The sequence below is a fragment of the Choristoneura fumiferana genome, chromosome 26 (genome assembly GCF_025370935.1).
Source record: "Choristoneura fumiferana chromosome 26, NRCan_CFum_1, whole genome shotgun sequence".
NCBI classification, from domain to species: domain Eukaryota; kingdom Metazoa; phylum Arthropoda; class Insecta; order Lepidoptera; family Tortricidae; genus Choristoneura; species Choristoneura fumiferana.
This window is the reverse complement of record NC_133497.1, coordinates 3,658,445-3,669,878: the sequence shown is the minus strand read 5'-3', so window position 1 is coordinate 3,669,878 and position 11,434 is coordinate 3,658,445. Positions and strand designations below refer to the sequence as shown.

Sequence of the window (11,434 nt, the reverse complement as noted above, 5' to 3'; positions counted from 1 at the left end):
TTCAGTCATAATGTTTATGTGAGACACCATTGTCTTCAGTTAAATGGTGCTGTTTATAGTGTAAATCGCTTTTATAATAATCGGATCTAGTGAATGTGATTGTGAGCGTACCCTCATTTGACGTTTAACTGGTCGTGCATAATCATTGATCTATTTATAATCGTCATAAGATCATTGGCCGCTACAGCTGGTCACAACTTTCACTGCGCTCAGTTATGTGCTTCGTGGCGTCGTGAAAACGCTGAGGACTATAAATCACGAGATCCGCGGTTCAAATCACAATAATTATCTGATGACTTTTTTTTATTTTTATTTTTTATTTTATGAATTTATTGTTAATTTTTTAATAAAAATCAACAAATAGGATTTTTCGAATAGGTATTTTTGTTTTTTAACATTAGGATAAAAATATTGGGTAATTTTCATTCAATTGATATTTTACAACTAAACATGGTGAATTGGTGGGGTTTGCAAGATCCCGGTGCTGGTGACTCACAAGCGAGTTAAATGTACTATCGCCAGTTGTTCACATACCTACCACCAAGAATGTATTAAATACAACGATTCCTCTGCTTCACGATCGAAATGGGTCTGTCCCGAATGTATTGCGTCCCGTCCAAGGGGTGGCGACAACTCCAATACACCTGTGCACGCGCGAAACGTGAAGACACCGAAGGAAAGTCATCATCAGATAGCAATCAAACTGCCAGTTCTCTCAAACTGACATCCCCTCCCTTTGTGCAGTCGACGATGTCAAGGAGTTACTTAGAGCTCAGACCTTAGAACTTGAGTCCACGTTTAAAAAATTTATCAGAGATGAGCTAGCCCCTTTGCGCGCTGAGTTGCAAGAACTGAAGGACTCTGTTTCATTTATCAACTCTAAGTATGATGATCTTTTAAAGAGGATTGAGTGCCTGGAAAATAAAGTAGCTTCACATGCTCCCTTAAAGGCTGAAATTAAAGAGATCAAAACTTCTACCATAAAAGCAGAAATCATCACCGACTCTAAAGAACAGTGGGCTAGACGGTCAAACATTGAGATTCTTGGATACCTGAAAAAAAGGGTGAAAACCTTCTTGAACTCTTTGAAAAGGTTACTGCCTTGTCAGGAATTTCTATTAACACCAAGACAGACATCGATTTTATCACCCGCGTGGCTCCTAAAGATAGTGACAGCAATCGTCCAAAGCAATTGTTGTACGGTTTTTGGCCCGCTTTAAGAAGGACGACTGCCTCGTCAATTTAAAAAAAATGAAGAACCTTAAGGCCTGCGATGTCGGTTACCCTGGTAGCAATTCGTCGATATACTTCAACGAGCATTTAACGAGCCGCAATAAAGCCTTGTTGAGGGATGCTAAGAAATTGAAAGCCGAAAAGAATTATAAATATGTTTGGGTCAAGAACTGTTGTATATTTGCGAGGAAGAACGATACTAGTCAAGTCATACATATCGCTAACCCCGCGGACCTAAAAAAGATTGTATAGGAATGGTCTATTTATTTATCATGTATGATGTATTTGTATCTCTTGGTGTTTTGTTTTTCTTCTGTTTTTGAGATGTTTAGTTATTTTCAGAGAGTTTATTTATAATATTTTTATAGGATCTGTAAAGGTTTTGGATGTTAAAAATGAGTGCTTTTTATTTATTTCTTATAATTTTACAGGCGATGTTATCAGAAATCAAAGTCAAATATTGGGAGTTCATTGTATAAAGAAAAATGTTAAATATTTTGTTTATAGTTTTTGTATTAAATGTATGAACAGTTAACCATTTATTACCAGAACGTGCGTGGACTCCGAACAAAGACAGCTGTATTCTATAATAATGTACTCAATTTTGAATATGACATCATATGCTTGAGTGAAACCTGGCTACTCCCCGGTGTCTTTGACTCTGAACTCTTTGACTCTCGATACACGGTGTACAGATGTGACCGAGATTATGCGGCTAGAGGGGACACCAGAGGTGGCGGAGTATTGGTTGCTGTGCGTGCCGGGATGATGGTAAAACATTTCGAGTGTCTACCGTCTTCCGGTTCCGCTGCTGACTTGTTGACCGTTACTGTGTCTATGAAGCGGGGTTCAAGGCAGTGTTGCTGCCGTATATACTGCTGTTATTTTCCGCCGTGCCCACAATTGCATGATGCTCAGCTGGAATTTTTTGAGTCGGTGTCAAGAGGTATATTGGAAAATGCTGACGACCTATACTTTATAGTTGGTGATTTTAATTTAAGTCAAGCGATCTGGACCGCTTCGCCATCGGACTCTGGCTTGCATCGCTGGAGACTCCTAGTAATGTTCTGCCTGTTGTGGAGTCCCTTAAAGCTTTTCTTTCATTCAATGACTTGCGGCAATTTAATCTTGTTCGTAACATTTATGGGAAAATATTAGATTTAGTTATAGGCAATTTGAATTGCATTGTAAAGAAAGCCGTGCACTCCTTTGTACAAGAAGATAAATATCATCCAGCACTTGCTATAGAAGTCAGTGATTTAGGCTGGCGGGCTTTGAGGCCTCCACCACGTATTATACGTCTTTTTAGGGCCACTGATTATGATGAAGTTAACCGACGCCTAGCCGTTATAGACTGGGAAAGTAGCCTTGCGTCCGAGGATATAAATGTTTCGGTGAAGCGGTTCTATGAAATACTTGAAGAAGTGATTTGCCACTGCGTTCCGTCTAAGGAAGTAAACAATAATTTAAGATATCCAGTCTGGTACTCAAGACCTTTAATAAAAATTATAAATGAAAAGCTAAAATTCCATAAAAAATGGAAAATTTACGGCCGGCTTGGCGACTACAATACGTTCGCTATACTTAGAGAGCGTCAGAGGCGAATTCAAGAATCGTGTTACCGGAACTATATAGTATATGCGGAGTCTAAAATAAGAGAAAATAGTAAATATTTTTGGCGTTTCGTTAACTCGAAAAAGAATAACGCTTCAGGCTCTTCTATCCCGGACTCTATGTTTTTGGGCAGTGAGACTGTTTCGGATGGTGTCCAGATTTGTAATCTGTTTAATAGATATTTTCACTCGGTCTTCGAAACGTCGGTTGCCAGTGATGGTACTTTTGTTCCTTCGGATGATTTTTCAAATTGTATTAATATTAATGGAGTGGATATAACATGTGACAAAGTGTGTAATTACTTAAGGAATCTTAATTTAAAAAAGGGTTCTGGCCCCGATGGTATTCCACCCCTGTTTTGGTACCATAGCCGAAGCCAATTGTCATTGCCAATTACTATTCTTTTCAATAAGTCGTTAAAATCGGGGATTATGCCTGACTGCTGGAAGTGCTCATTTGTGACCCCTGTGTTCAAGGCAGGCGACAGGCATGATATTAGTAATTATCGACCGATTTCTAAGATTAGTGTCATTCCTAAGCTGTTTGAGAAGATCATCTATGACCACGTGTTTCCTGTTCTGAGATCAGTTATTGTCCAAGAGCAACACGGATTCGTTGACAGGAAATCCACTGAATCCAACCTTTGTGAATTTGTCGATCAGGTCTACACTGCGATGGACGGGGGTTTCCAGGTGGATGCCGTGTACACTGATTACTCAAAGGCTTTTGACAAAATCTCTCATGAGTTGTTATTGCGGAAGCTTGAGTTTGCTGGTGTACATGGGGATCTTCTGCGTTGGGTCGAGTCTTATTTGAGAGATCGGTCTCAGGCGGTGGCGGTCAAGGGTTTCTGCTCAAGTTTCGTGCCTGTTCCTTCCGGAGTCCCTCAGGGGTCTCATTTGGGACCGCTTTTCTTTAATATTTTTATAAATGATGTAGTTTCTCAGTTTAAATCTAGTAACTGCTTACTTTACGCAGATGATAAAAAAATATTTAAGATTATTAAGACTGCTGATGATTGTTCGGAGTTACAAACTGATCTAAATAGTCTTGGCCAATATTGTAAAGATAACGCTCTACATTTGAATGTTAAAAAATGTAACGTGATCTCTTTTACCAGAAAAAATAATGTTATTAAATATGATTATGTGTTAAATAATGAAATTGTACAGAGGACAACAACTGTAAAGGACTTAGGAGTGTACATTGATAGTAAGTTAATTTTTTGTGAGCACATACATAACATTACTAATAGGGCCTTTAAACTATTGGGTTTCGTACTTAGGTCTGGAAGGGAGTTCCAGAGCCCTAATACTATTTTAATTCTTTATAACTCCTTGGTGAGGCCAATCCTGGAATATTCTTCGGCGGTTTGGAATCCTCAGTATAACGTTTACAGGGACTCAATTGAGAGAATTCAAAATAAACTAATAAAACATTTAAACTTTAAAGCTTCGCGATCTGGAAAGCATTTTGATGTGGAATTTGCATCTCTCGAGAGTAGGCGCACGTTCAGAGATCAGGTCATGTTATTAAAAATATTATTAAATGAGATTGACTCCCCGTATCTTTTGAGTAAATTAGGTTTGAGAGTACCTCGCCTGAATTCGAGAAATCTTAATTGTATGCTTCATGTACCCTTTACTCATCGCAAATATGCTGCGAACTCATTCATTAAACGAGTTTGTAAAATGTATAACAGCAAATTCTCTGATATTGATTTATTTAGCATTTCTCTTAGTAAATATAAGACTGTCATTAGTAGTAGTTAAGTAATGTTATGCCATTTTTTTGCGAATGGGTTATATGCACGTTCTCTTTTTTGCAAGTCGTAGCCTTTTTTCTTTTCTTTGTGTGTTTGTTATTTCTTTACCCGTTTCATACTTTATTATTGGGAATTAATAACCTGTGGCAACTTTGTTGGTTAATGTTTGATGTCATTGTTTACAATGTAAGTTTTATTGTACCGTTTGTGCCCAAATACATAAATAAATAAATAAATAAATAAATAAATAAATAAATAAATTCAGCCATATTTTTTCATTTTTATGTATTTTTTTAATATGGAGAAATCAATTATAATAAATATTTTCCCATGTTCAGGAGGCAAAACTCTTTCGATTCCTGTAGTAATTTACAGGTGTTAAAAAAATGAAATCTTGTCAATTAACGGAAATATTAAATAAAATAGTTCGCTGAAATAACAAATACAAATCATTTACAAATTATAATCTTATCGCTATGGTTAGTATTTATAATTAATTACACTAGCTTAACTTAAATGAATAAAACTAAAGACTAAAGACGCCTGGACATCGGCAGTACAGGCGCGTGTAGCTGCACGTATCGTTGCAGCAGCGGTGAGTCCAGCGATGGGCTAACATGCTCAGGATGCTATTCGTGCTGCCCAGACTACGGTGAGGAGAGACGCACATATTTCTCATGATGGTAGAAAAGCAGTCCGTGTGCGCCTCCGCGAACATTGTCGACGCACTGCAATACCGTGGCAGCCCAAACCACATCCTGAACGCGTCATTATATTGACGGGCAAAGCGCTGTAGCCCGCTGAGTAAAGTTAGCCCACAGACCACACGTGTAGAATGTTTGGCAAAAAGCCTTAAATAAAGTTAATTTTCTCAAAAATGTCCGTAAAAGTTGACATTATTCTTTTACATATCAGAAAGTGAAGTGCATAGTTTATGGTCAGCGAAAAATTAAAAAGTTAAAAAGATTGCAGGCGCTCTAGCTCGACAATAATAAATTAGCGCGCCTGCAATCAGTCACAACTTTTTTTTAAAGTTAAAAAGGCCATGGAAATGTTGGCACAAGTCGTTATACAGCCAAATCTAATGGAGCGGTATCAGATATTTGTTGGAACTTCGGACTTTTTTTTATTGGGTCTGAAACAGCTTGTGGTGTTTTCGGTAGAAAAATACAGCTGCAGTTTATTTTTGAGGAAAAAAGGCGGAAAAGCATAAGAAAAATAATTGGAATAAAGTAAATGTTATGATGTATTTTGAGAAAAAGTTCAGTCTATTCAGAATTCTTCATCATTTTTGAGAAAAGCTTTATATTAGTCTCGGCTGGAATAGCAATTGCTGGCTTCGTATTAGTTAAACGGACGAGACTCGCAAGCTCGTCCGTTTAATATTCATACTCAGCCAGCAATTGGCTACTTCCAGGCCACGACAATAATCTACTATTGGCATCCCCACCACAGCGTGCGAATCTGCGGGCCAACATCTTACAGCGAACGCACAGCGCGCGGCGCCCGCGCTCGATGTCCTCGACGTCCGACAGCGATTCGGTCACCCAGTCAGTGGCCCAGGTACTTAAACTTATCAACTCTCTTTAAAGTGGTGCCACAAAGTGTGACTGGCTCCGTTCGGTAGGTTTTATAACGACATTATTAGCTAGAGCAGAAAGTGCATTTAAAAAAAATACACGTTCACAGATAATACTTTTCCATGAGGCTGCTTGTCTACGACGCATTCAATTTTGAAAAATATTATCTGCCAACAAAGTTTTATTCAAATGAACTCTCTATTGTAAATAATAAAGTCGTTATTTCAATGAGCTATTTTATCTTACATGGACATAATAGAATACAATGGGGCTTTGCGACAGGTGGGATGTTAACGAGATCGGGACATCTCAAAAAATCCCTACTATACCTCAAAAGTATAAATTCCTTGTAGCGATTCACCGAAGAGCATTTCTTTTTTTTAATAAAATCGATTAAGCGAAAGGTGTTCCTTTTTGACGACAAACTTTTCATAGAATATCACAACATCGACAACGTTTCATAGAATATTCCGTTATTGTATATTTATTTAGCGTAATTTTGTTTCATCTAAAATAAAAAAAAATTCTTTCTCATAGGTAAAGCATTTCTACGAAAATTACATGATCGACGATTCATTTGATACTCATTTTCAGTCACTTTCAAACAAAAAAAAAAGCAAAAAGAGTATTGGCCCATGAGGGGATCGAACCCGCGACCTTCGCGTTATTAGCACGACGCTCTAACCAACTGAGCTAATGGGCCGATTGCCGGAAGCGCGAAATACTGCTTCAGGTTATCTCCAATTCTCCATCATTCATATATTTGATACATAACATGACAATAATTATAATCATTACGTAAATATGCTTGATCAATATTGATGCAATGCTGAGCACGAGTTCGATTCGGAATCGCAATGACACACTCTTTATCCTTCTATTTGTAATAATAATGTCGTGTTGTGTTATTGTGAATAAATGTATTTTCTTCCTTTCTTTTACATAATACATTTGAAATAAATAAACACAAAATCAATTAAATTTCAAATTTATAATATTGTGTTATTAACCATTTACGGAGCACTCGAACCAACTGAATCGTGACCCAGTGTGGAAACTTGTCGTAGAAAAAGTCATAGTGCCATGGGATTGCTTGACAAGGGAATTTATTATGACACTTGCTGTGAGAACGTTCTATGGTGGTTCAGGAATCAAATGGTTCTAATGTACTTGTTCTCAGAAAGAAACAATTTATTATCATTATTTACTATACTATATAAAGGTATAGGGAAGATAAATTACCTGAACTCTGTGCGGCTTGCCGAGACGCACTAGTTCGGACAGCAGCGCCGCCGTGTGGCAGAAGTGCACGTTTTCGTCGGCCAAGCCGTGGATTATTAGCAGTCGTCCCTCCCTGCAACAATAGATGGCGCTGTATGTCAACTCGCCGCCAAAGCTGCCATCAGTACAGATGTGCCAGTTGCGGAAAGTTTCCAAAAAGATGGAAAAGCTATCGGAAATTTTTAGAAGACGTATAGCAATTTTAAGAAACGGAAAGTTTCAATCTCCATGCAAAATTGTGAATAGTTTCCGAAATTTTCCTTTAAGAAAAATTTCGCAATTTTGGATAGTTTTCTTTGGCAGGGGGGGGGGGGGGGAAGTAAATATAGGCTACTTGTTATTGCATAAAATCCCAAAATTTTAACCGAAAAGAGACAGTCTGGTGGAAACAGTCACAACGTTCCACATCCTCGCACCCACGGAAGACTAAAAACAAGTGGAAGTGCTATGTAGGTGCAGCGTGCGTGCCACAAGTAAGCGGTGGTACGCTTACTCGATGCCAGTCGTGTTCAACATTGCGTAGAGTATGATCACGTTCAGTAGTGTCGCGACATTCCTTGTTTTACAGTAATTATGCCGTATTGCAGGTGGTAGGACCTTGTGCAAGGTCCGCCCGGATTGCTACCACCATCTTGCTCGCTAATCCTGCCGTGAAGCAGCAGTGCTTGCACTGTTGTGTTTCGGCGTGGAGAGTAAGACAGCCGGTGAAATAACTGGCACTTGAGATATTACATCTTAGGCCTCTAGGTTGGCAACGCATCTGCAATACCCTGGTGTTGCAGTTGTCTATGGGCGGTGGTGATCTCTTACCATCAGGAGACCCACTTGCTCGTTTGCCATCCAGTCGAATAAAAAAAAAAAAAATTGCTCAATTCTGGAATGTAAAAATGATAGCAGGAAAAAAACCTACTAATGGAGGATTACCTACGTCATCGAGTAAGCGTACCTCCGCTTACTTGTGGCACGCACGCTGCACCTACATAGCACTTCCACTTGTTTTCATTCTTCCGTGCTCGCACCGCTCAGCTACCTCGCACATGTGTGGTGGAAGCGCTGTATGCGTGATATATCGTCAACTCACTGGTCAGGGAAGAACGGCGCGTGCGCGAGCACCGAAGCCCTAGTGTAGGCGTGCGGCGCCCGCGCCGGCAGCCCCATGTAGCGCTCCGTGTACGCCGTGTCGTACAGCCGCCAGCACGTCACCGGCGCGCCCGCCACGCACACACGGAATATGTTGGGACGCGTCGCCAGACCGAGCAGGGACAGGTAGCCGCCTGGGGGGAAACATGCCTGTTCAATCATCACCATCACCATCATCATCATCATCACCACATATCTCAGCTTGTTTTTTTTTTCTTATTTTAGTCACTTAAGCAGCGACACTAGCGACATCTATGCTGTAGCCCTCATCGAGAAACTTTCAGCACCCCATTGGAACTAACCGCTCACCCGGACAAGAGATGTCGTTATTAAGCAATCAAATTAAGATTGGTTTTTTGGCTTTTTGGGTTTTACGGGATGACCGTAAAAGTAACAAAAAAATTGGATTTGAAATAAAAAATACAAAAAGATTCCAAAAAAACAATCTTACTTTTCACACACTCAGTGTAATTGCCGCTTAATGAGCGTACAAGCGGTTCTATTGGTTTATGAACAATACATTCCTCGCAATTGCAACACATTCTCGCACATCTCTGGTGGAAGCGGGACCTCAATTCCTCCATCTCCACTTTTAACTGACTTCAAAAAAGAGGGTGACACGAGGGTCAATCACAAGTATTAATATGGTAAAACCCACCGTAACTCCAGCCGTGTATGGCCACTCGCTCCATGTCGATGCAGTCCGTCTCTTTCGCTAACCACTGTAGTACCTCCACCTGAAAAATATTTTCATAATTAACCAGTATACTTACTATTATATTTACTATACAGGATGTAACATTCAGAACGGCCAGTATGGGAAAGTCTGAAACTATAAGACATACGACATGGCCTACCAATCCCTACAAGCTATATTTAATACAAAAAAACAGCAACAGATGGCACTACTATTAACATTTGTAAATTATAAAATGTGAATAAGCCGAATTAAGTAGAAATATTGAGTTTAAAATAAAGACTAGCATATTTTATAAACACAACTTCACATTAACCTTAATTTAACTCCTTAATTTGAAGATAAGAAACACCATAAATAATAAATTGAGAATACGAAACTATAGGCTACATGTGGCTACATTTCAGCTATGAGGCTTTCGTAGTGTTTTGCAATTGTGACGCTAGATGGGGAATAACCGGAATGCGCTTGCTGGGCTTGCCCGCGCTTGCTCACATTCGTCGAAACTATTTGAGAGAAACATGCCATTCTCTTCTAACGACGTAAATAAGACAGAGACATCATGCGTATCTCTAGTCGTCTAGGCTCAATTGGTAAGCTTATTGGTTGTTGTCAGTGTACCGTATCCTTAGTGTCTCACTAGATGGCAATACGTATCGTGTTATTTGTGTTCTAACTGGTGTCATCTTTTGAAATCGAAGGAAAGAAAAATAGCCAGTTGAATAGCCAGTATTAGGGTGATACCATTTGCTTGTACTAGGTGGTGTCTCTGTTATATTATCTACTCTGAGACATACGATAAGCTGTTGTTAGGAACCATGTCATCGATTTTAGTAACAAGAAAAACTTCATTCAAACATTTAAATGAACCTTGTACTCAGCTCGGGAATCGAAACCAAACAATTTGAAAAATAAAACTAACATTATAAAAGAATATGAAATAAAATGCATTTTATTCATTTTAGAGTCACATTTATTTCTTATGATCTACATTATCGATATCCAAATAATTTAAGTTTTATTTTTCAAAACAACCCGGTTTTTTTTTATCTATGAATACAGTTTATTGTCATTAAAATTGATGGCATGGTTCCTCACAACAGTTTATCGTATGTCTTATAGTTTCAGACTTTCCCATACTGACCGATCTGAATGTTACACCCTGTATATTACTTATATGGTATCGTGGTGTTTCAAGACTATCGTTCAACATTAAGGGCGCGGCCACATGCAGTCGCTCGACGCTCGTTTTCAGCGTCAAATCTGGTCACGTGACATATAGCAATAAAGCGGAAAATGTTGAGCTTTATCGCTGGAATAAAAAAAACCTCTTAAATTTAGGAAAAAAGCACTGTTTTTTTTTTCATTCACTTCAATTACTTTTATTTGTGCCACTGCCACGACTGCCACTAAAGGAAGGTTAAGAAGCTTCCAAGACCAAGATCATTCCTGCAAGCAGCCATCTTGATGCTGCTGGTCGACGCGGCGACTTGACGCTGCTTTTTTGAATAGTGAGAAATTCAAAATAGGGCACGTCATAGTAAAATAGGAGAAGTAAGTTCACTACAAACAAATGTACATCGCGCGGCTTAAATGTGTGCGCGCCGGTTGGCGCCGGTACGCACGCACACACTGATAATTTAAGGATTAAGTATTCTTTAGTCAAAGCAGCGCTGCTAGCGGTGCCTTACGTTTTGATTTTAGCTCGCTCGTCTCGCGCTTTATCACCTTTTACGTTCGCGTACTCGTACTTACGTAATTTTTTCGTATTAGGTATAGTTGTAAATTAGTAGTAACCAACCAATAATTATAATTAGGTACTAGCATCTTGCCATTCGTTTCTAACGTTTTATATAGTTATAGTATCATGTGTAGGTAAACATGAGTAGTATCATGTAGTATGTGCATTACACAGTCGCCATCGCCACTCCAGCGAATTTATAAATATTTTTAAAATTAGTATAATAATAATATACCGGCATAGAATCATGTTTGTCTAGCCTAGACAGAGACATAAGAAAATTTTAAGTTAACTTTCGTACTAAAATTATTTGCCGGTAGGTAATTAATTTAAAATAGACATCGACAACCCTAAGCGTCCGCGCCGGCGTAGGCGGTTAAGCC

At 38.9% G+C, this 11,434-nt stretch overlaps 1 protein-coding gene and 1 non-coding gene across 2 annotated transcripts in view; both read right to left on the bottom strand.

Annotated features, from left to right (window-relative positions):
• Positions 1 to 11,434, bottom strand: part of LOC141442876 (dipeptidyl peptidase 9-like) — a 34,100-nt gene that overhangs the window by 1,238 nt on the left and 21,428 nt on the right. Inside the window, exons 16-18 of the mRNA XM_074108029.1 lie at positions 9,272 to 9,350; positions 8,555 to 8,747; positions 7,435 to 7,546 (exon numbers count right to left, since the gene is read on the bottom strand). Coding sequence (XP_073964130.1) covers positions 7,435 to 7,546; positions 8,555 to 8,747; positions 9,272 to 9,350 — 384 coding nt within the window. The remainder of the gene's footprint in view (positions 1 to 7,434; positions 7,547 to 8,554; positions 8,748 to 9,271; positions 9,351 to 11,434) is intronic.
• Positions 6,822 to 6,895, bottom strand: TRNAI-AAU (transfer RNA isoleucine (anticodon AAU)). Its single transcript has one exon. It is a non-coding gene; the product is annotated as a tRNA-Ile (tRNA).